Below are 26,690 nucleotides of genomic sequence, written 5' to 3' on the forward strand. Positions count from 1 at the left end.
TCTAAGGAGCCCTGGACTTTTTCTGTGTTAAATGAGAATACAACCAAAATTTGTTCATTGCCTTTGTCCAGTGGTAGATTGGAATGGAAACGTAGAGTTAACAATCCATCACCTGAACTACACAGATTTGCAATACTATTGATAGACTAGATGGCCAGTCCAGTTCATTAATGGAATCTAAAATGAAAGGTTTTCTAGTGAGGCTGTGATTCTTTCCACTTGGTTTAAATCCCTGTTTAGGAAAGGTAAGCGTAGCTAGATGAGCAGTTGGAAGCTCCTAATGTTTTGAACTGGTTAAGCTATGGGCTTTCAACTGGTTTAGTTCCACTTTATCCCTTGGGATTCCGAAAGCTCCACTGCTGACCATATGTAATTAAGGGAGCCCAGATGTGGGTATTTTATAAGTGAACATACAGTGAGAGATTGTGCACTGTACATCTGGTAAATAGCAAGTTCATTTGTGAATTTATCAATAGCTTAGTTTGGATACACTTAAAGTGATGGGCTCCCCAGCAATTTCCCCTTTGCAACATTCCAACAGGTATCCTGCATAAACTCCAACTTGTTCCAAATACGGCTACCCAAATCCTTCCCATTTCGCCCAACTTGCCTGCTGAACGGCATTACCTTCATGTTTGAAATAAAAATTGAGTTTAAATCCTTAATATCCTTCTCAGATCGTGAACTCAGCTGTTCTGGGGAATCAAACCTGTATGACAATAGCACAGTTTTTCATGTCTCCACTTCATTCTGTGTATCTTGATGTTTACTATATTTGTAACTCTTTTTATATTTAGTTTGTGTGAGTGTTTGTATGCAAAGAAATGATTAGTCAGACATATTCACTGCTATTCTTCAGTGGTAAGATGTGAATGACATCATAATTTTTGATGACCTGATGTTTTGTGAATTTTTGCAACTTCTGCTTCTGGGCTGCATTACAACAGTTTACTTTGAATTAAATGCAACTACTGCATGTGACAGAACTGTTAACTGACTTGCTGTAATGGAAGCAAGCAAATATACAAAATAATGAATACCTGTGTGAAAGTGAAACCATGTTTGATTAATTTATGAGTTATTGTATAATGTAATAGGTAATATGGATAAAGGAGACACCTTAGATGTTGGATACTTAGATTTCTAAAATATGTTTGATAAATTGCCACATCAGAAGTTCCCACACAAAGTAATAGCTCATGGTGTAGGGTGGACCAGACTATGTGGTTAAAGGATTCTTGATTAGCTAACAGGACCCAGTGAGTAAGGCTAAATGGATAATTTTCCAAATGGTAAGTTGTATTTTGTGGAGTAGCGCAGGGTTCAGTGATAGAGTGTCAACTATATTTGGTCTATTTAGAGTCATAGAGTCATAGAGATGTACAGCATGGAAACAGACCCTTTGATTCAACCCGTCTATGCCGACCAGACATCCCAACCCAATCTAGTCCCACCTGCCAGCACCCAACCCATATCCCTCCAAACCCTTCCTATTCATATACCCATCCAAATGCATTTTAAATGTTGCAATTGTGCCAGCCTCCACCACTTCCTCTGGCAGCTCATTCCATACACATACCACCCTCTGTGTGAAAAAGTTGCCCTTTAGATCTCTTTTATATCTTTCCCCTCTCACCTTCAACTTATGCCCTCCAGTTCTGGGCTTCCCCAACTCAGGGAAAAGACCGTGTCTATTTACCTTATCCATGCCCCTCATAATTTTGTAAACCTCTATAAGGTCACCCCTCAGCCTCCGATGCTCCAGGGAAAACAGCCCTAGCCTGTTCAGCCTCTCCCTATAGCTGGCAACATCCTTGTAAATCATTTCTGAACCCTTCCAAGTTTCACAACATCTTTCCGATAGGAAGGAGACCAGAGCTGCATGCACTATACCAACAGTGGCCTAACCAATGTCCTGTACAGCTGCAACATGACCTCCCAACTCCTGTACTCAATACTCTAACCAATAAAGGAAAGCTTACCAAACGCCTTGCTCACTATCCTATCGACCTGCAACTCCACTTTCAAGAAGGCATGAGCCTGCACTCCTAGGACCTTACCATTAATTGTATAAGTCCTGCTAGGATTTGCTTTCCCAAAATGCAGCACCTCGCATTTATCTGAATTAAACTCCACCTGCCACTTCTCAGCCCATTGGCCCATCTGATCAAGATCCTCTTGTAATCTGAGGTAACGCTCTTCACTGTCCACTACACCTCCAATTTTGGTGTCATCTGCAAACTTACTAACTGTACCTTTTATGCTCACATCCAAATCATTTATATAAATGACGAAAAGTAGAGGACCCAGCACCGATCCATTTAAATGATTTGGATGAAGGGACCAATGGCATGGTTGCTAAATGTGCTGATGAGACATGGGTAGGAAAGTAAATGGTGAGCGGAATCAGAAAAAGTTGGCAAAGTGATTTAGATAGACTAATTGAGTGGGAAAAACGTTATAAAATGGTGTATAATGCAGGAAAACATACCTTCCCACTTTGGCAGAAGAATAGAAAAGCAGCCTGTTATTTGAACATGGTTGTGATTGATTGAATGATTGTAAAACTCTTTACACAGGGATCTGGGTGTCCATAAATGTGAATCAGAGAAAGTTGGTATGCAGGTACATCAATATTGTGAGAAGAATGGAACAGAAGACTTAAGGAAACTTTTGCTGAGTTCTATTGGGCATTAATGAGAACATATCTGGAATACTATGTACTGTTTTAGAAGCAATTTAGAGAAAATTAATTTGACCTATTCCTGGGATGACGGTGTTATTTTATGTGGAAAGATTGAACAGATTGGGCCTATGTATCCATTGAAGTTTAGATAAATGAGAAGTGATCTTATTTTAAAAAAATATAAGGTCCTGAGGGGAATTGACACTGTAGATGCTGAAAGGATGGTTCCCTTTGTAGGAGAAACTGTAACTAGTTTAAAAATAAGTCTCCCATTTTAGATGGAGATGGAAAGGTTTTGTATTCTCTGAGGGCTGTTGGGCTGTGGGATTCTCTTTCCTAGAGAGCAGTGGAGGTAGAGTCATTTTATATTCCTTTAGATAGCATTACATTGATTTTTGATCATCAAAATGAGTAAAATGGAGATAGTATATTAGCATGGGTAGAGATAAGCCAACCAATAAAAGAGAATTGGGATAAGGAGGCTATTTTCAGGATGGCAACCTATTACTAGGAGAATGCCACAAGATCAGCAATGGGCCACAATTATTAACTGTATGTATTTAATGACTTGGATGATGAGAGTTAGTGTACTATAGATTAGTTTGTGCATGACATAAAAATAGGTGGGAAGGCAAGTAATCAAGATAAAAGCCTTTGACAAGTTTCTTCATGGTAGATTAAATACTAAAGTTAGATCACATGGGATTCAGAGTGAGCTAATCAATTGCATACAAAATTGGCTTGATGGTAGGAAACAGGGTGGTGGTGAAAGGTTGTTTTTCAGACTGGAGTCAAGTGATCAGAGGTGTTCTGCAGGGATCGGTACTGGGTCCACTTTTGTTTGTTGTTCATATAAATGATTTGAATGAGAATATAGGAGGCATAGTTAGTAAGTTTGCAGATGACTTCAAAATTGATGGTATAGTGGACAGTGAAGAAGCTTATCGAAGATTAAAAAGAGATATTGATCAATTAGGTCAATGGGCTGAGGAGTGGCAGCTGGAGTTTAATTTGGATAAAAGTAAGATATTGCATTTTGGTAATGCTAAAAAGGACAGGATTTAAACAATTAATGGTAGGGCCCCGCATAGTATTGTCGAACACCTATTTTTAGGTACATAATTCTTTGAAATTTGCATTCCAGGGTAGTCAGCATGGTTGAAAAGGCATTCAACGTGCTTGCCTCCATTGCCCAGTTGAGTATAGGAGTTGAGACATCATTTTAAGGTTGTATAGGATGTTGGTGAGGCCTGTTCTGTTGTACTGTATACAGTTCTGGTCACCCTTTTATAGGAAGGATATTATTAAACGAGAGAGAGTTCAAAAAAAGATTTACCAGGATGTTTCGAGGAGTGGAAGGTTTGAGATAGAAAAATTGACTGAAAAGGCTGGGACGTTTTTCACTGGAGCATAGGAGGTTGAGGGGTTGACCTTATAGAGTTTTATAAGGTCATGAGGGGCTTAGATAAGGTGAATGACAAGAGCCTTTTTCCGAGGTGGGGAGTCGAAAACTAGGAGGCACATTTTTCAGGTGAGAGGTGAAAGATTTAAAAGGAAATGAGGAGCACAATTTTTATGCAGAGAGTGGTTCAATTGTGGAATGAACTGTCCAGAGAACCTGGTGGATGAATGTATCGTTGCAACATTTAAAAGACATTTGGATAAGTTCACGAAAAAGAAAGTTTGAAGTGATATGGGCCAACCGCAGGCAGATGGGACTAATTTAGTTTGGGATTATGGTCGGCATGGACTTATTGGACTGAAGGGTCTGTTTCCATGCTATATGACTCTGACTTTAGCACAAAATGCCTGCAGAGGGAGATAAATGTCTGCAGTGGGCACAAACTTGGCAAATGGAGATAACGTTAGAAAATGTAAGGTTATGTACTTTGACAGAAGGAGTTGAATATTATTTAAATGGAGAGAGCCTTTAGAAAGTTACTGAATACAGGAATTTGGGAGTCCTCATGCATGAATCACAGAAAGCTAGCATCCAAGTTCAGTGGTGAAAATGAAAACAAATGGAAAGTTGGCCTTTATTTCAAAGGGAATGGAGGAATGTTTTTCTAAAACTATATAAGGCGTTAGTCATAGAGTCATACAGCAAGGAAACAGACCCTTCGTCCCAACTTGCTCATGCCGACCAAGTTGCCCAAACTAAATTACTCCATTCACCTGCGTTTGGCTCATATCTCTAAATCCTTCCTATTCATATACCCATCCAGATGCTTTTTAAATGTTATAATTGTAATTGCCTTCACCATAGAGTCAGAGACTCTGACAACACGGAGACAGGCTCTTTGACCCAAACTGGTCCATACTGACCAAAATGTCCATCTATGTTAACCTAATTTCCCTGTACTTGGCCCATGTCCTTCTAAACCTTTCCTATCCATGTAGTTGTCCAAATGGCTTTTAAATGTTGTTAATGTACCCACCTCAATCACTTCAGCTGGCAGCTCATTCCACATGCGTACCACCCACTGTGTAAAAAAAATTGCCCCTCAGGTTCCCTTTTATTCTTTCCCCTCTAAGCTTAAACTGATGCCTTCTAGCCCTTGACACTCCAAACCTGGGGAAAAAAGACTGAGTGCACTCATCCTATCCCTGCCTCTCATACTCTTATACTCTTCTATAAGATCCTCCTCAGTCTCCTACATTCTAAAGAAAAAAGTCCTGGCAACATCCATGTAAATTTCTTCTGTACTCTTACCAGTTTAATAATATCCTTTCTATAACAAGGTGATCAAAATTGAACACAATACTCCCAAGTGCAGCCTCACCAACGTCCTGTACAACTGCAACATAACTTCCCAACTTTGATACTCAATGCCCTGACTGACGAAGGTCAGTGTGCCAAAAGCCTTCTTCATTGCCCTGTCTACCTGTGACTCCACTTTCAGAGAACCTTGCACCTGAACTACAATATCCCTCTGTTCCACTACACTCTTTAAGGCCCTACCACTAACCATGAAATTCTGATTTCATTTGACTTTCCAAAATGCAAGACTTCACGCTTATCTATATTAAACTCCATTTGCCATTTCTAGGCCACTTCCCCAGCTGATCAAGGTCCTGCTGCAATATCTGATAACCTTCCTCACTCTCCCACAATATTGCCTATTTCAGTGTCATCAGCAAACTTACTAATCATGCCTTATATATTCTCATCCAAGTCACTGATATAGATAACAAACAGCATTGGGCCCAGCACCAACCCTGAGTCACTCCACTAGTCACAGGCTAGTCCAACAAGCATCTTTCTACTATGCTTCCTACCATCAAGCCAATTTTGTATCCAATTTGCCAACTCACTCTGACCTCCATGCGATCTAACTTTCTAGAGCAGCTTACCATATGGTACCTTATCAAAGGCCCTACTGAAATCCATATAGACTACATCTACTGCCCTGCCCTCATCAGCCTTCCTGGTCACTTCATCAAGAACTCTACCAAATCTGTGAGGCATGATCTCCCACAGACAAAGCCGTGCTGACTACTCCTAATCAAATTCTGTGTTTCCAAATGCATGTATATGTTATCTCTCAGAACCACTTACTCTGGCAACTTGTTCCATACATGCACCACCCTCTGTGTGAAAACGTTACCCCTCTGGTCCTTTTTAAATCTTTCTCATCTTATCTTAAACCTATACCCTCTAGTTTTGTACTCCCTCATCCCAGGAAAAAGACCTTGGCTATTCATCCTATCCATGCCTCTAATGATTTTATGAACCTCCATGAAGTCACCCCTCAGCCTGCAACGCTGCAGGAGAAAAATCCCCAGCCTATTCAGCTTCACCCTATAACTCAAACCCTCCAACCCTGGCAACATTCTTGTAAATATTTTCTGTGCCTTCTCAAATTTAGCAGCATCCTTCCTGTAAAAAGGTGACTGGAATTGTACGCAATATTCTAAAAATGGCCTCACCAATGTCCAGAACAACCGCAACATGACATGCCAACTCCTATTCTCAGTGTTCTGACCTTTGAAGGCAAGTGTGCCAAATGCCTTCTTCACTACCTGGTCGACCTGCGACTCCACCTTCAAGGAATTATGCACCTTCAACCCCAACAACAATCTCCAGGACCCTACCATTACTTGTATAAGTCCTGCCATGGTTTGCCTTACCAAAATGCAACACCTCACATTTACCTAAATTAATCTCTCTCTGCCACTCATACAAGACAGAGGGTTGCTTTTCGGATTGGAGGCCTGTGACAAGCAATGTGCCTCAAGGTTTAGTGCTGGGTCCACTGCTTTATGTCATTTATATAAATGATTTTAACATGAAAATAGGAGATATGGTTATAAGTTTGCAGGTAATACCAAAATCAGTGGTGTTGTGGTCAGTGAAGAAGGTTATCTAGAGTACAACGGGACCTTGATCGGATGGGCGAATGGGCCAATATTGCAAGTGTTTCTTTGAGAATTTAGGGGATTATGAGCTCACTTTTACCAAACAAAATGCACATCAAGTTGAAAGTAAAATTATCTTGTAAAGCAACCTTTGCACCTCTTTACCTTTCTTTGCTTGAAGAATCTTGTAACATTTTGATGTTTTATCTTTTTTTTATTCATTCATGGTACACAGGCAACACTACTGGGGCCGGCTCTATTGCTCATCCCTAGTTGTGCTTAATCAACCATATTAAACTCCTTATTTTTATAACTCAGATATTTTATCAGGATATATTTTACTGCCATTTCCACCATCTTTTCTCCATTTTTCAGATTTCTCCTATTTCATTCTGATATTTTTACTTTTTCCATTTCCACTTCAGTTGAAATACACACATGCATGTATATGTTATCTCTCAGAACCACTTACTCTGGCAACTTGTTCCATACATGCACCACCCTCTGTGTGAAAACGTTACCCCTCTGGTCCTTTTAAAATCTTTCTCATCTTACCTTAAACCGATACCCTCTAATTTTGTACTCCCTCATCCCAGGAAAAAGACCTTGGCTATTCATCCTATCCATGCCTCTCATGATTTTATGAACCTCCATGAAGTCACCCCTCAGCCTGCAACGCTGCAGGAGAAAAATCCCCAGCCTATTCAGCTTCACCCTATAAGTCAAACCCTCCAACCCTGGCAACATTCTTGTAAATACTTTCTGTGCCTTCTCAAATTTAGCAGCATCCTTCCTGTAAAAAGGTGACTGGAATTGTACGCAATATTCTAAAAATGGCCTCACAAATTGGTTTAGCTGAACAGAAATTTATTTGAATTTTGAGGAAAGTCGAAAGCCAACTTGTTCAAGAAAAGTGATTAAACCTGCCATTAACTATTTCCCTTTCATTAAAGATTATATTTTCATTGATGTGTGAGAAAACATTATAATAAACAGTCCCAGTGAGAATTTAATGGCAAAATATTTCTTTAAACTTACACGCAGAAGAACGTTTTCCAATACATGACCCATATTTATAAAGGTGTCGAGTTGAAGTGCTTAAAGCAGTGTATAGGAGGGATAGAGGGAACCTTTTTTTTTCTGGTGGGGAAATAATGGAATGTGGGGCATAATCTTGAAATCAGAGATGGATAACTTGGGAGTGATGATTGATGGTACATCTTCACATAAACAGTAACAGCTGTGACCTTATAGGATAGTCCCATATTCTGATTCAACTTCAATAATCTACATTCTTATTAAAGTATATCCCACGCCTCCTAATTCTTCTAATTATCAATTAAATCTATTCCTGGGTGCTCTTTTGGTGAAGTGGTAGTATCCCTACCTCTGGATCAGTCACCCAAGTTGAAGCCCCACCTGCTCTAGAGGTGTGTAGTAATAGGTTGATGAGAAAATATCTTAAATGTACTTCTGCTCCTAAAAATCTGCTGACTCCACTCTAAGCAGCTGACATTTAAACAATGGTCTTTAACTGTATTTCAGCAAACTTGATTTTCCATATCGGCTAACCCCTTTTGCACAGATGGAGAAAAGAGTTTAAAGGTGCACAGTTTACTTTCTTGTTAAATTTTGTACTTCAGTACCACCACAAGATCTTGAATCTCTCAGCGAAACTATACAGAGCAAAATGATATGTGCAGCAACAGATACACACAGCTGACATTAGCCAGCCAGTGCTCATCAGCTGTTGTGTACATCAGACAAAAGGGAATTTGGCTCAATAGCATCTCCTCCAAAGAAGAAAAATTCCAATTTAACTCCAGCAAGGCAGCATTAATTAGACTTACTTAACTCCGTAATGGAATAATTGTTCTTTGTTTACAAAAAGGACACATGTATAAACATAAACATAAAAGCGCAATTCGATATTTACTCCTATTCTTCCCCCTTCCCTTCCTCACAACCCCCCTAATTTTCTCTCCAACATCACTGCAGGTGGTGCTCATGGCATTATATGGTTTCATTAGTACCGGCAGTTTTCTGGTACCCATCCAAGTTGGCATTCTTCACTTGAGAGTTTAGACAGTGAGTGCCAAGAGGCTATTCTATAGGAAGCACTGCAGCATAGCCCCATCCTGTCCTTGCGTGACATCCAAACACACACAATCCAGCAGGTGTCCTGAAGTAGTAATCAGGAACTGCAAATACTGGCTGGCTTTCTCTGAGGCACAAGACACTGAAACCAAATTACCCTGCTTCCATTACTACCCTGACTAGATGACATCATTTGCTGTTCTATAATTTTGATACAGGCAGCACGACTAAAACTGAATCAGATGTTGAGAAGGCTGGTTTTATGCAGTAAATAAGAACTAGAATCTGTTATCTGATAATCTGCTGCTTGATTGTGATTTGCAATACTGTTGTCCTTTCTAAAAAAAATTATAAGTGTTTTGTTCATAATGAATTAAACAAGATTAGTCAAATACTTGACATAAAAACATTGTGCAGTTGGTGCTAGAATACTGTGGATACACATCTCAATTTTTAATTTCAAAAACTTGTTATATATGTAAACCTACTAGTAATTATGTCACTGATAAGAATTAATTCACGCATATGTACTGTCAATACATTAGTTGATTTATATTCACTCAAATAGAAATCAATTAAAATATCTGAAGAATTTCCCCTCTTTTGTTTCATTTGAAAACTGAATGGCATTTATGTTTCATCATACATGCAGAAGTAATATATTTTTCTTCTGAGATTTTCTAATTGCTGTGCTTCTATCCAAAGCCAAACAAAGATTATGACCTTGTGTTTTTCCACTTGAATCATTTCATTGTACTGAAATACTAAATCTAATCTCTTGAAAAAAAAGTGCAATATTTCAAAACTAAATTTATTCCAGATAAAAAAGAATACTAAGTGAGTTTCATTAATTTTATTTGAATAGTTTCCATACATGCATGTACTGCAGACACAAATTGGTTTAGCTGAACAGAAATTTATTTGAATTTTGAGGAAAGTCGAAAGCCAACTCGTTCAAGAAAAGTGATTAAACCTACCATTAATTATTTCCCTTTCATTAAAGATTATATTTTCATTGATGTGTGAGAAAACATTATAATAAACAGTCCCAGTGAGAATTTAATGGCAAAATATTTCTTTAAAATTACACGCAGAAGAACGTTTTCCTATACATGACCCATATTTATAAAGGTGTCGAGTTGAAGTGCTTAAAGCAGTGTATAGGAGGGATAGAGGGAACCTTTTTTTCTGGTGGGGAAATAATGGAATGTGGGGCATAATCTTGAAATCAGAGATGGATAACTTGGGAGTGATGACAGATGGTACATCTTCACATAAAGAATGGTGAAAATATGAATGATTCCCCCAAAACCAGTTGAAGTTAGTTTAGGAGAATTACAAATCTGCAATTCATACGTTTTGGACTATTGAACTATTAAACAGGCTTGAAGAACTGGGTAGACTACTCCCATTCTTGCATTCCTAATAAAATTACCTTTATCTCTTGTTTTCTATGTCATTGGATGTGAATCTGAATTTTGAGAAAAAGAGATAAGCAACACATGCTTTTTCCTAATAAAAATACAAAGCTTTAAATATTGCACGAAAATGTTAAATCGATTTTTGTTTGGCTCCACTTGGAATTTTAGGTCCTTACAATATTTGACTCTCAGATTTTGCCAATTCCCATCTTCCCATGACTAATCCTGAATGACTGTGCACTCTTACTATATCCTTTGCCCTCTCTAATGTGAGTACTATTTTATGAACCTACAGATTAGGAACGACAGTAGGCCAATATTTCTCATCCTTTCAATAAGGTCATGGCTATTGATTGTAACCATTCTCAGTCCTGCTTATCTCTACTAACCTTTGATTCCTGGCTTAACAAAAAATTATTTACATCTGCCTTAAAAGCATTCCATGACTGCGTCCATCAGCTTTTCAGAAAAAGATTCAGAGACTCACGACAGTCTGAGAGAAAAAAATCCACTTCTTCTCAGTTTGAAGTGAACGATCTCTGATTTTTAAACAGTGATCCTGAGCTCTTTATTTTCTCATCAGAAGAAATACACTGTCCATTTCCATCCTTTCAAGATTACTTGATACTCGATCCTCATTGCAAGTTTCCATCTCAGTCTTCAAATTTTAAAAACCTGAACTATCACTCTAGCACAATATAAAGTTAAAAATCACCTGATGAAGGAGCGTCGCTCCGAAAGCTAGTGTGCTTCCAATTAAACCTGTTGGACTATAACCTGGTGTTGTGTGATTTTTAACTTTGTACACCCCAGTCCAACACCGGCATCTTCAAATCATCGTCACAATATATTTATACTAAAGTCATTTTATACTGCTTTCAGTCTTGGAGATTATGGTGTTTGACTTTTGAATAGCAATTTAAAATAATTGGTCATTCTAGATTTCCCATATTTATGTTTTTTTTTCCTTCTTGCTAATGCTTTTATTTTTTGTCTTTTTGTGTGAGCCATTTTGTTTTTGATTAAATTCTCAAAATTCTACCAATACCTATTCTAAAATCACAGAGATTTTAGGTTAACATTTAGGGGCTGTGAAAAGATCATGTTCTCTTCTTCATTCCAGAGTGTCTTCTCCACAAACCTCTTGTTTTTCCAGATAGTATCGACCGAGTGCTTTGAGCTTGTTCCTATAGCAACTGCATGCAAACAGCAAATAATCAAAAATAAGTTCACAGCGTTTAATGTGCCATTAGTTTCAGAAAGGTTAAGTCAAACTATTGAACTCTCAACCTTGGAAGAAAACTGTATTATTGGAATTCAGCAATATAACTATTTATTTCTACCGTTCTCTTATCTGATATTTCTTTAAATCCCATTACAATTAATGGCAAATGTAATTTTAAAAAGTTGTATAAAAGATTCAAGAATTAAAAACATCCATTTGGGAAATAATGAAATGCACCCATTAGGAAAATACTTGAATGATAGGCATAAATTTAATTCATATTCTTTATGAAAAGATTTCAATGTTAGTTGTAACAATCTCCAGGGTATTGTCAAGCATTCAGGTATCACGGGTATCATAGAATTTATTGGTGAATGCTTGTAGGTTATTTTTCGTTAAATCTGAAGTAATCATTGCTAGATGTTGGTGTCAACATTGATCGCTTTTGCTGACACAAAAATTGGCCAAAATAAAGTAATGCTTCTGTTCACATTGGAAAACAAAGTCAAAAATACATACATGTGAGAGCACTTCGATGTGAAAATTGGCAGTTGTTTAAAAGTCTCAGTCTGTGAAGCAAGCCACTTGATAAGTCAAAGATTTTGGCAGGTAGCTATAACTATCGTGGTACATCGACTAAGAAAAACCATAAAATGGTAAGAAATCACAAAGACCGAGGAATGATCACAGTCAAGCTCTCAATGCTCACATATTTGCATAAAATATGTCTGGGTATCTCAACTGAACAGTGACATCAAACACATTTTTAAATTGCCTTTGTTAATAACAGGAAGAACCTTATCTTCATCTATGCTTATACATTGCCATAATTTTAAGACTTTTTTAAGAGTTTCCTATGTAAAATATAGTGACACTTTGTAACATGTTAAATGGTTATTCCTTTTGGGCAGTGATAATGTTCGTAAACTGGCCTTTATTTTTTATGGCTGTTGATGTCAGTCTATAATTATATGTATTATGCCTTGCGATATGTATTATCTTGTATGTAATGCAATATTACATACTGTAGGAAAAAAATTATTCGTGAAATCACATGTGGCAGTTGGTTTCAGAACTTTTTAAGGTCCTTTGTCAAAATACTGTCACAATTTTGCTCAGTGTCATGTTGCAGTGAAATAATTGCTGAATAAAACAAATTAGAAGGAAAGCTAATTTTACTAATTTAGAATTGCAGTAATTATTATAATATATTCACATACAAAGCTTAGTCAATGTATGCCTGAATTAATCAATACATCAATGAGTTACTCACTTCTGGCTACATAATCTACCCTATGATGACAACACATCATAGAATGCCAAGAATTTTTTTTGTTTTCATTTTGTTTAAGTGCGTGTTTTATTCCAATATTTTATTATTTATTTTGATGTATATTCTAATAGAAGAAGCCATCTGACATGGAAAAGTAAACTCTGTCAGAGACAGAGGACAGGATTCTCCCAGCATCTGAGCAGCATGGGCTGAGCTGAGCAAGTTGGGAGAAAATAGCTAGAATGAGATGATAAACTTCTTGACATAGAGGAAAAAAAATCTAATCTTCCCCTGAGGCTTTCAACAGTTAACTGAGAAGAACCTCGTTTGTAAGCAGTGAACTGCTGCTTACATGCATTAACATTTTATTATGACCTAATCTTGCCTAATGCGCAGGTTTCACTTCTGCCAGGTACTGGTGAGAAACCAAACAGTGTCAATTCCTGATTTGAATGTCAGAGTCTTGCCTAGAGGTTGCAGCTCACTAGTGTCTTCTCAGAGCCTTCAGATGGGCTAGCATTCCCCAACACCTCGGAATAAACTCCAAGAGCAGTGACCTCCAACAGCCTTCAACCACATAAGTCGATGTCGGCAAAGCACTAGTTTCACCACATCATTGTGGCTAATCGCGACTAAAACACAGTTCTTCAACTCATGTTGCAGTACTGCTGCCATGCAGTACTTTTCATGCAGTGAAAGGCAGCAAGGTACATTGCAGGGTTCAGAGCTTGCATTCATAATGCTGAATCACATTGCTTGGTTGCTCACAGCAACTCTGCCTTGCCTCTTGCCGTTTAGCACAATAGGCAGCATAGATTTATGAAGAGCCAAGTCACGTCTGACTAATCCAGTTAAATTTTCAGAGGAGATCACCAGCGTGCTGGATGGGGATGTTGTATATATGGACTCCTACAAGATAATTGATGAGACTCAAGATTAGATTGGCAAACGTGAGAGCATGGAGAATCAAAGGGAACATTTTGACATCAGTCAGTAATTACTTGGGAGACTAAGAGGAAAGATAAAGGGTTTGCTGTCTGACTAATGGAATGTGACAAATGATGTTCCGAGGAATCTGCACTTCAGCCTCATTTTTTCAGCATCATTTTAGAATGATTAATAACGTAATTGAAGAAATCGAGAGTTGCCTATCAAATTTGACAGGTGAAACTAAATTAGGAGGCACAGCATGTTGTCAGGGATTAAAACATCAAATTGCACAAGGCCTTATCACAGCATTAGTCCAGTATTGATATCAAAGTAACATTTGACGAATTGTGGCATCAGAGAGCCCAAGCACAATTGGACTCAATACGAATTAGGGGGAACCTCACCATTGGACACATTCACAGCAAGCAAAACTAGTCCAAACCTGTGACCTTGACCACCCAGTTGGTCAATGGCAGTAGGTGCAAGAACACCACCACCTGCAAATTTCCCTTCATATCATACACAGTCCTGACTTGGAATTGCATCCCTACTTTTCTTCAACACTTGGACAATATCCTGGAACTTCCTACATGAAGCTGCTGTGGATACAGCTTTATCACACAATCTTCAGTGGTTCAAAAAGATGGTGCCCTGCCACCTTCTCGAGGGCAACAAAGGATGGCGAAAAAAATATTGTCCCTACTAGTGATGCCCACATTTAATCAATAAATAATTTTAATGAAAGACAAAAATCAGAGTTTGTGTGATAATATCGAAGGAATTTTTTTTTTGATAAAGAAATTCACTTGTGTTGCATTAGATGTTTTAAGTGTGTTCAGAATCCTAACAACCAGATGAATTCTGGGGATTAAACTGTCCTCTCAACTGTGAAAATGCAAATGATCTAATTAGCCAGGAGATGAGGTTGGTCCCCATTTGGAGGAGGCAGGAACTGGCTCCCTTGAGCTGTTCAGCAAAGGAGACAACCAACATGGTCATTCATCAGGTGATTGTGGAGGGCTCTGTTATGTAAAACTCTGTTATCTCACTTTTTAGATTGGAATCAATCTAAACATCAGGTCATAGACAGAGAACACAGGGGGCTAACACCTTCAACATATTGTCTAGCTATCACCTTTGTTAACAGCTAACCCGAGAATGCAACTTTTCAAAAAAAAGGTTTTGTGATTTACACATGAAAGAAGTGAAACTATCACTGTATTCTAACAGATGAAAGGCTTAACAGACAATCAATTCTTCAATGTATAATTTCAGTTACATCACACTGAAAATTTTTGCTATAAATTCTGTGTTACGATCGAGCCCTCCACAATCACCTGATGAAGGAGCGTCGCTTCGAAAGCTAGTGTGCTTCCAATTAAACCTGTTGGACTATAACGTGGTGTTGTGTGATTTTTAACTTTGTACACCCCAGTCAAACACTGGCATCTCCGAATCATAACATGGTCATGGCTGTGCTACCTGCATTGCCAATTAGAGAAGACAGTCCAGGAATGTAAACATGATGAAAAGTGGCCAAGAGGGACAAATTTAGAAGCAACATGCATGCTAGAGCTAGTTTGTCCTATATCTATGAAAAAATGGCAACTTCAAAGAAATGTATTTATGCCCCATGCTGAATCTGACACATCTCGTACACTGAATTGTTTTGACCATTGATCATAATCCCTATCACCTGAGCACAATACCAACTTTAATTGAAATGTGTTTATTTTGAAAAAAATGAATGCGCAGACATGGGTGTAAGTTCATTAACTGCCTGGAGAGAGACTCTGGAATGTCACATCTGATGAGGTGTCAAAGAAACTTAAAAGGGAGAAAATGTACTACAAACTGAACTTGTAAGCTCCTGGGGGCATCTCAGGCTATGGATATGATGGTAAAACATGACAGCGATCTAAGCAAGAAGCACGTTTGCATTTCTCACCTTTCAAGAATACACAGGGACGGGTAGTACATGGATGGGTGGTAAAGCCAAGCTTCAATCTTAGTCTCTGTCTGTCAGTGTCCTAATGTCTTCATGTGTGGACTGCTATACTATGAGGGGCATAGCTCTGAGAACAACCACGTAAACATCCTTGCAATTAAAAGAAAGTGCTGCCAGTTAGCTGCTGCCAAACTGGTTTAGGATAGGACGGTTTCAATCAACCTACAAAGTGAAAACATTCAAAATTGACCTTCAACAACTAACATCAGTGCTTCCGATAATATCCACTGCCATGGTCACAACATTCAGCTTTCTGTTCCTCAATTCAGAGACTGATCCATGTATTTATTTTTTACTTTTTGTTTGGACTCACCTCTTACTTCTAATATGTGTGGACATGTGTCGTGTTCCTGCTTTTTCCCATGTTTACTCACTAATAAACTGACTCTGCTAGTTAATTCAAGAAAGCCTGATTAAATTGCCTCGTTTTAAGCCACAAGTTCATTTGGGTTTGGGTGCAAGGTATCCTTTTGGGCACAAGGGAAGGGATCCTTTTAAAATTAACATTGTTACAACCGAAGGGGACATGTGAATAACCAAAAGGAGCCATTTCTTGGTTCCAGGGAAGTTAGCAGTTTAAGGTATCCCAGCTGGAACCGAAACAAATTGGGGAATCTTTCCTGGGGACTAGTCATTATACAGTGCACAGTTTGGGCTTACTAAATGGATGTGTCCCTTATTGGATTCTTTAAGGGGTTTTTAATTGATGGCAGTTACATTTCATGCTTCATTCACTTCCCCCATGGACGTTTTGAAAATATTAAACTGTCTCAGCAACATTGGGATCCGAAGATAAACTCTGAGGCTATGACTTTTTAAATCTGTCACTAATCCCAAGCCTGTGGTCCTTTGAATACTCCTTTGAGTAAATTAAATAAACAAACAATTTTGGGGTAAAGGCTCTCCTCACAGAAGCTCATTCAAAAGAAATGTAATTGCAAAATCAGATGAGGAGCTGAATATATCCAACTTTTTATGTTTGATTACTAATTGGCAAAGCGGGACCAATCCAAGCGAACCTGCAGATCTGATCTTTTTTGATGTGTTCAGGAAGAAACGTCCTCTTTTGCAGCATGCAGGGTGGTCAGTTACATTACTATTTAATTTTCACTGCATTTTTAGACCTTATATCCTCTACTGAAGACATTGACTCATAACTGGCGTGCCTCCAGTACCTTATGAAGTAACAGTTTCACATACTTGGACCTTGTCGGTGAATGTCAACTTAGTGTTCCACTGCAAAGAATATTCAGTCTGATGTCAATGCTTTGTCTGCCACCAATGACATGTAATCAGCAAATGTACAATGTTGATTTTGTTCTCCTGCTCTATTAATCTTTCCAAATATACTGAGACCAGTTTCCCTCACTGATAGCCCAACAAAAGTTTGACTGAAAGCACAAGTTGGCACTCTCCTGGTGTGGTTCACTTCTCAGATACTCACTGGCCAAACTGGCTGGGCCACCTGAGGCACAAGAGATTAAATTTCTAAAGCAGTCTTGCAAGGATCAAACTATTGTTCATGCTCAGTGATTATTTTGTGTCATATCATATGATCAGTTCTAGAATATATTTGCAAGATTAAAGCTTTGATTTTTTTTTCCTAATCAAGAGCAATTAAGTATTTGCAGTTAAAAAAAATTAAAACAAGCGTGGGACTAAACACAGCTGAGAGTCCATTTGCAGGTGAAAGGATGAATATTCTTTGAAGCTGTACCAGCTGTGTGTTTGTTGAAAGAACAGTTTACTGAGCTTCTGTGCAACTGTCCACTGATATGTATAATGTAGTCATAAGCAGCTTATGTAGTATTCAGAAATAGCACTGCATTAATTTTTCAAGCACTAAATGCATAAGAGGCACAATACTGCTGCAGGATGATAATGAAACTCGAATGTTAAAGTCTGTAGGGAATAAAGCTCTGAGCCAGTGAGATGTAAGTGTTCATCAAATAATTTGGAGATATTCACATGTTAATGAACCTGGTCAACAATATCAATGAATGTTTGGATTTCTAGTTTCAGTGTTTATCTTCAATAATTTCTGTCTATGCCAATTTTATATATATATAATATGTATATACGAGTTAGTATCATTTAAAAGATGTAAAGTTGGAATGAGTTCAGGTGGGAGTGGAAATCTTGAGTATCAGCAGAATGAATACTAAAGCAAAAGATCATGAAACAAAGCTTGAATTCTGTTTCACTGAGCTGGAATGACTATCAGTTAAAATAATTCACAATTCTACTGACCTTCAAAGCTAGATTAAACTATTGTAAGACTTCATCAGTTACTAAGTCATTGGTAGCATTTTGATTCTTTTCTTTGCAATTGGTGTTTCTTCAACAACTACTGAACATTTCAGAAGAAAAATGTTGAAAAGCCAGGAATCAGTGACACAGATAGACAAAAGGTTGAGGTCTTGCAGTCTCTGGAGCTAGAAAGGCAGTTAAAAATCAGGATCTGATAGCTATTAACCTCTGGATTACTACCAGTGCCATGAGCTAATGAATATCAGGGATAGTAGGGTAAAACAGGAAAACCTTGTTTTTATTATTTATTCACAGGATGTAAGCCTCCCTGACTAGGCCAGTATTTATTGCCCATCCTAATTGCCCTTGAGAAAGTGACAGTGAGCTGCTTGAGGCACACCCACAGTTCTGCTGGGGATAGAGTTCCAGAGTTTTGACACAGTAACAATGAACAAACGCTGACAGAAATTGAAGTCATGATAATATGTAGTTTTGAGGGAATCTTGTAGGTGGTGTTGGTGGCATTTCTATGTACCTTCTTCCCTTGTCTTTTTCGATGGTTGTGATCATATGTTTGGATGCTGCTGTCAAAGGACCCTTGCAAGGCATTCCTATAGAAGGTATACATTTAATCTACTGTGCATTGGTGCTGGAATGAGTGAATGTTTGCAAGTTTTAGATGGGGTGCTGATCAAGCAGACTGTTTTGTATGAGGTATCCTAATACTTGTAGTGTTCATTTTGGATACCTGTAGAATATGATGAAGGGTTCAGTTTCCACATGCAGCAGGTGGGTTCTCAGTACCTTTCAGACTGGACCTTTCAGCACCTGCAATGCACCAACAGATGTCTAGGCTCCAGTTTATGTTGAGGGCTGTTGTAGCTGCAATCATCCAAGCAAATGTATTCCATCACACTTCTGGTTTGTGTCTTTTAGCTGGGGGGGCATTTTTTGAGTCAGCAGGTTATTCAATGCAGAACTTCTCGCCTTTGACTTGCATTTGGAGACACAGTATTTATATATCTTGAGTACAATGAGCAATTTTGGTCTCCTAATTTGAGGAAATGTATCGTTGGATGCTGCCTGAACTGCTGTGCTCTTCCAGCACCACTAATCCATAATTTAATTAGAGTCAATTCAGAGAAGGTTCACTAGAATGATCCCTGTTTAGGACAGAATGTCTTATGAGCAAAGGTTACTTAAAATGAATTAACAGGAGGATGAGCGCAAAACATTTGAGAGTGGCGTACCGGGTTATGGGGATGGAGTGATTAAAAGTCATTGATTTTATTGCACAGTAGGACAGGCTCAACGGGCTGAATGGCCTAGTCCTGTGATCCCATGTCCTATGGAACAAACAAGGTACACAGAAGGTCGATAGTCACGAATAGCACTAAAGTGAATAATAATTAAGATCTTGAAATGATCAAACTGTTGGTCAATGGAAATTGGTCAAATATGAATCCAGAATCCATGAGCTATATATTCAGACCCAAATAGGATGGGGCTTGGTGGTCATTAGTCCTGCCAGCCTGTATCCAAAGCTCTATCTTCAAGCCATTTTTAAATCTAAAGCCTATGTGCATTACTGGATGAAATCTGCAAATTATTGTGTTTTCTGCTTAAATTGCATAAAGTTTTTTTCATAAACAAATTCAATTTGAAAACATCTCAAGAAAAAATTGTGGGCTAATTGCATCCACCTCTATTGATTTAAAATTTCCTCAATATAAACATTCTAATTCAGCACGCCCTGATAGTCATCCAAAACTATAAGTATGCTCGTTGTGTTTCAAAGAGGCAGATGTTGGCCACCACGAGTGACTTTGTGATTACAGTACTGGTGGGGAGCTGAATGAGTAAAACAGGTAGCAGAGTGATTTTTCAATCTCTTCTTTTTCCATCCAGATATGCTATTACGCACTTCTGAGCCTGTTGCTTACCTCCACTAAATCACCCCTGTTTGTAAATAAAGAGCAATTATCAATTATTACCCACTGAGCAATAATAATAAATGCAGAATAAGTTAGGAAAATTGGAGGGAATGAAATTAAAATGGAGTTGAGGGGGAAATAATGCAGTCTAATCCTTGGCAGTACCTACCTCTCTCTAAGTGCATCAAGAGTTTTGCTGGCTATTGAATGCTCCAACTCTAAAGAATACCCAGGCGTAAGTGTGGCCATGAATGAGGGGCAGGCATTTGCAGCAGACTGATTAAAAGCACACAGTAAGTAAACTCACCTTGTGGTATTTCAGGGGTCAGATGCAAATCCAACCACTTTGTCCTGTGTCTCCTCCTCAATGCTGTTAAACATTACTGACTCTCATTGCTGCCAAATTTTAATTCCTTTGTAAAAATTGAAGCCACTTGGCCCTTAAGCCAGGCCTGCCAGATCATGGCTAATCTATATACTCCACATTCCTACCTACTCTTGATAATTTTTCAGCTCCAATTATCACTTCTCAATGACTCTATTTCCACTTCTGAGGATGAGGGTTCAAAAAGCTTGTGAGAAAAACTTTATCTTCATCTCTGTCTTAAATCATCAGACCCTAGTTTTTAAACAGTGATCTATAGTTCCACTCACAAGCAGAAACATTGTCAAGACCCCTTAGTATTTTTCATGTTTCCCTCAAATTGCATCTTCCTCTTCTAAACTCCAAATCATTCTTTGCCTACCCAATCTTTTCCAATAGACACCTACTCATTCCAGATGCTCGTCTCGGAAATATTGTCTAAACTGCTCCCAGTGCATTCATGTCTTTCCTTAAATAAGGAGACCAATGCTTTACACAGTACTCCAGATCTGTTCGGACTAAAATGGTATGCCTCTATTTTTGTATTTGTAATAAACAATTATACTGTATTAGTTTTCCTAATTGTTTGCTGTATCTGAATATGAATGTTATGTGATTCATGTGCAAGGCCAACCAGAGCCCCTTGCATTTCAGAACTCTGAAATCTCTCACCGTTGTGATAATATACTTGTTTGTATCTTTCGTGCCAAAATGGAAAATTTACATTTTCCCACACCATTTTTCAGATCTTTGCCCATTCACTTAACCTATTTATATCCCTTTGTATCCTCTTTCCTATGCATTATTTTCCCATTTCTGATGAGCCATAAGCAAATATAGCAACAATGCTTTCGGTCTCTTCATCATGTTATTTATACAGATTGTAAAACGTTGAGGCTCCAGTAATGATGCTGTGTACATTTAGAGACAGAGCATTTAGCTCCATCATTTTATTATTTTTGAAACTTCAAGCAATAGCTTTTGATTTGCCCTTCAATTTGTACTTCCTATCATTGCTCTGTCACAGTTTATCTTTCATATTAATACCTTTCTGTCTTGCTTCTACATTTGATTTACTGCATCTTGCCAAATTTGATCCCTTGCCCCCACTATTTAGTCTCTACTTTATTAAATACTTGCATAGTATTACTTTTCTACCTGCAATGTTTTTAGCTTGCAGGGTATCCCTATCTATTTCATTTGCATCCCAGAATTGTACCTACTACTATCACCAGTAGATGCACTCCATTCCAAAGTCATTCTGGCCAGTATGTATGTACATACTATAGTAATTGTAATGCGGTCAGTCAGGTGTACTTTATAAAATACGAGTTTCCAGAGCTGTTAATCTGGTCCAATCAGGGAGCCCTAGCTGACAGATAGGAACAGGAGTATCAAACAGCCTTATTCACTCTGGGAGCTGGCTCGGAGGAGCTGGATCAGTATCAAGGACCCACCATGTGTAAATAAAGGGCGACTTGGTGATGGGATACTGGCTTCTTTAGATTTATTTCACATATTTTACTTCAGGGACTACCATTCTCCTAATCAAAGTTACTTCCTAAAACACACTCTAAGATGTGTCACTCATCCCCGTTTCAGTACCTTACTTATTCTCCTGGGTTTTGTTCTCCCAACATGCTGTTTCCTCACCATCAAAAACCACCCAAATGATTGCTCTTTGATACTGGATGTTTCTTTCTGTTTATAAGTTGAAATCCGAATGAATGATACATATCATCCAATCAGCTACAAGAAACTTGCTTGGTGGAATATATTTGCAATACTCTCAACTTCAAAAAAAACTATTAACTTTACAAAGCAGCGAGCACATATTTCAAAATTATTAAAATGTGGGTGGAGAAAAACAATGGGCCAGAGATAATTAGAAAAACATTGAAAATATTAATGTTATAAATGATACAGTGGCAGCAGCAATTTGATTACATTCTCAGTGGTCCCTAATCCTAGAACTACCCGAAACTTTCAGATGATCAGATTGTCTCCCAATATCCCCACATCCCATTTCCAGGATTCCACATTTAGTAGTAATGCCAAACATTCTGCACTGTATCTGGAACATCTCCCCCCAACTGTATTACAGAACCGTCCATGTACTGTTCCTAGATCTTGGTGTATCCCGTTGGATAAATCTATATTTTGAGGATCCACACCATTTATACAAGATTCTACATGACCATGATCACAGATCCGCCTCAGTGCTGGTGAGGGTCATTGGTCCTAAGTGGCCTTAACCCTATACCTCTGTGTTTTTCAAAACTCTGATTCACTATGAATATTTTCATATTAGACCTCCCACTGATACAGTAAAATTTTAGAATACACACACCCACTAAGTATAAAACTCACTGTCTGTTGTTAGCGTTTCATTTATAACATTAATATTTTCAACATTTTTCTAGTTATCTTTGGCCTATTGTTTTTCTCTGCATACATTTTAATAATTTTAAATGAACGTTCACTAATTTGTAAAGTTAATCAGTTTTTTTTTGAAGTTGAGAGTATCACAAATGTGTTCCACCAAGCAAATTTCTTGTAGCTGATTGGATGATATGCATTATTCATCAGGATTTCAATTTGTCAGAGCATAATTTTAGCCAGAAAACCAATCAAGTTACACAGAAATTAGCAAGTCATTCTGCTCACATTTTTTTAGTTGTCGATATTTAATGTCCAAAGTAGATGTTTAAACATTATAAAAGACAAATGTTTGTCTTTTAATATCTTCATTAATGGTTCTCATTCAAGGTCAAACCTTGTTTCAACAGGCTGATCTTAGACTACTCTAACTTCTCAGCTTAGAACAGTTAAAGCAATTTAACAACAACTTTTGCAATGTACAGGTTGCAAAATTTAATGCGGAAAATGTTATTGGCTTAAGGACTGCTACTTTTATCCTTGAGTCATAGAGACATGAAAGAAAGACTTAAATTTATATACCACTTGTCACAGCCACAAAACGTTTGAAGCCAGTGAAGGATGTTTGAACTGTAGCCAATACTGTAATGTAGGAACACGACAGTCAGTTTGTACACAGCACCCTCCTGCAAAGACCGATGTGATAATGACCATTTAATCTACTTTCAAGGTATTGATGAGAGATCATCTTCAGCCAACAGATACCTCCTCTGCTCTTCTTCAGTGGAGCACCATAGGACCTCATGCCCGACTGAGAGGGCAGACCATAGCTTAGTTTAACAATTAATCTTGTAACAGTGCTGCACTTGCTAAGTACTGGATTGGGATGTGAGTTTTGATTTTTGTGTTTAAATCGTGGAGTAGGAATTGATCCCTCCACCTTCTGAAGAGGCCTAATTTTTCTTTAAATTCTTTGTTCACATAATCCAAACGGATCACTCTGCTTTGCTCATGCAACTCTTTGTTTTCCTTTATTTTAGATTTTGATTTACTTTCCTAGTTTAGTTTTAATGGTTTCTGAGTGAACATTCCATGCTCCAATAATCTCAGTGTAAAATTTCCTCTCACTGCTTTCGTCACTCTCATTTATCATTTTAAATTGATACACACTCAAGTTTGACTCCCCAACTACATGAAATACGTTAAAAGCCACAATTAAATCCTCCAGGGAAAATAGTCCTCATATACTAATGATATCATTATAATTACTTATCTATGTATCATTTTGCTGAGCCTACCCTGTTGTCTGTGGCTATAGTGTTCTTCCAACAATGTGGTTCAATACTTGTACTTCAGTAGATGAAGTTCATTACCACCGCCTAGTCTTTGGCCAATTTACAAATTGCTAATTCTAATTTTTTATGTTTCATTTATTCATTCATGGGATGTGGGTGTCTCTAGCTGGCCCAGTACTTATTCTCCAACTCTATTGTGTGCATCAGTCTCTTGACAATTCAGTTTTTCTTTAATTCATTCAGGGAATATGTTTTTTTCTGGCTGAGACAATATGTATTACTTATCCCTAATTGCTCTGATGATAGTGAATGCCTTCTTGAATCATTGCAGTTCAATTGGAGTAGATACACACAAATGCCATTAGGTCAGAAGTTCCAAGATTTTGACCCAGCCACAATGGAGGAGCTGCAATATATTTCCTAGTTGGGTTGGTAACCGACTTGGAGAGGAGCTTGCAATTGGGAGTGTTACCATTGTATGCTGTCCTTGTCCTTCTGGATGGTAGTGGTTGTGGGTTGGAAGGTCCATCTTGTAGATGATACACTCTGAGGCTGCTGTGCATTGCAAATAAAGTGAACATTTGTGGATATGGTGTCAATCAAGCATGCTGCTTTGTCATGGGTTTCTTGAGTGTTGTTGGAGCTGGACTCTTTCAGGCAAGTGGGGAGTATTCCATTGATCTTCCATATCATTATTTTCAATGTGTTCATGAAATGTGAGCGTTGCTGGCAAGGGCACTATTTCCTGCTCAACTCCAACTGCTTTGAGATATTGGTGATCAGCTGCCAGCTTGAACTGTTGCTGTTCACATAATCTAAGTGGATTAAGCGAGGGAGCTCCAGGAATTTGACACAGCAAGAGTAATGGAGTGACAATACATTGGATGCAAAATGACAGAGGAGACTTGGAGGTGACAATGTCTCCCTACATTTGTTGCACTTGGGATGATTGAATAAGAGAATAGAGTGTAAAAGTAAGGAAGTGTTATTGCAACTGTACAAGGCTTTAGCGAGACTGCACCTGGAGTATTGCTTATAATTTTGGTTCCCCTTACTTGAGGAAGAATATAGTTGCATTCGAAGCAGTTCATAGGAAGTTCACCAGATTGATGCCAGAGGTGAGGGGTTTGTTTTATGAAGAGACATTGAGGAGTTTAGTTCTGTACTGTCCAGAGTTTAGTAGACTGAGAGCTTTAATTGCAGTACATAAGACGCTAAAGGGGATTGATATAACAGACATAGAAAGGCTGTTTCCTCATATGGGGCACTCTAGAGTGAGAGTTCATTGTTTAGGATAAGTGGTATCAAATTTAAAACTGAAATGAGGAGTAATTACTTCTCTTAAAGGGTTGTGAATCTATGGAATTCATTACCCAAAAGTGTGAGGGATGCTGGGACATGGAGTAAATTTAAGGGGGAGGTAGACAGTTTTTAATTAATAATGGTTGAAGAGTTATGGAGAATGGGCAGGAAAGTGGAGTTGAGGCTGAGATGAAATCAACCACTGCATTAAAATGGCAGAGCAGGCCTGAGGGCTGAACTGTGGACTCCTGCTGCTGGTTCTTATGTTTTCAAAACCAAACTGTAGGGCTGCTATCTCATTAGAGAGATGAGTGGTGGTCGTTTACCTTAAGAGCCACTACACCTAATGTGAGGGGAGAGGTTGAGAAGGAGACTCCTCCTCATGGTAACTTCAACTTGGTGTAGTAATTGAAACCATATTGTTTGTGTTATTCTGCATTTGGCCTTCTAGCCAACTCGGCTAACTGACCCATGACTTTGGAGGGTATAGTCACAGGATTTTTGGTAATTTGCTCATTGCATCTTGCAAATGATACATGCTGCTGCTTCAGTTCACCAAGAGTGGAGGGAGTGAATGTTTTAGGTGGTGATAGAGGTGCTGGTCAAGTGGGCTGTTTTGTCCTGGATGGATTTCAGCTCTTGAATATTGGAACTGAATCACTGGGGCAAGTGGAGAGTACTCCGCCATACTTACTTGTAGATGATGGACAGGCTTTGAGAAGCCAGTTTGAAATAAAACAAATAGAAAAAGTTTTAGAATCAAATGTGCAAACATAATTGTGGTATAGTTTATTAGAGTAATGTAGGATTATATAAGTTTAATATGTAATATTCAGTGTGATCTGGTTTTAATTTAATAATATTTTCTCTAATATCAATGAGATTTAAAAATGCTTTTCATATGGAAATAACACATTTCACTTACAATTGTTTTATTACCCCCAGGAAAACAAGATTATAAGAAAACCAGATCAGTTTTAAGAGCAACACGATTGAAAGCAGAAGCCAAGAAAACAGCACCAGGAATAAGGGTGTGTGTAGTGGTTTGATAACCTTCATTAAATTTCAGTGACTGTCAAGTCTCTTTTCCCTAAAGATAAATGCACTGAATATTGATTATTTCTCTGGGATATTGTTTGTGACATTTCAAAATCTGTGTAGAATGTT

The 26,690-nt window shown here is 38.1% G+C and overlaps 1 protein-coding gene across 3 annotated transcripts in view; it reads left to right on the forward strand.

Annotated features, from left to right (window-relative positions):
* The window catches only part of triqk (triple QxxK/R motif containing), a 92,764-nt gene that overhangs the window by 53,360 nt on the left and 12,714 nt on the right, over positions 1-26,690 (forward strand). For all 3 annotated transcript variants that reach the window (XM_072570249.1, XM_072570248.1, XM_072570250.1), the window contains exon 3: positions 26,469-26,554. In XM_072570249.1, coding sequence (XP_072426350.1) covers positions 26,469-26,554 — 86 coding nt within the window. The remainder of the gene's footprint in view (positions 1-26,468; positions 26,555-26,690) is intronic.

The sequence above is a fragment of the Chiloscyllium punctatum genome, chromosome 5 (assembly GCF_047496795.1).
Source record: "Chiloscyllium punctatum isolate Juve2018m chromosome 5, sChiPun1.3, whole genome shotgun sequence".
Lineage (NCBI taxonomy): Eukaryota > Metazoa > Chordata > Chondrichthyes > Orectolobiformes > Hemiscylliidae > Chiloscyllium > Chiloscyllium punctatum.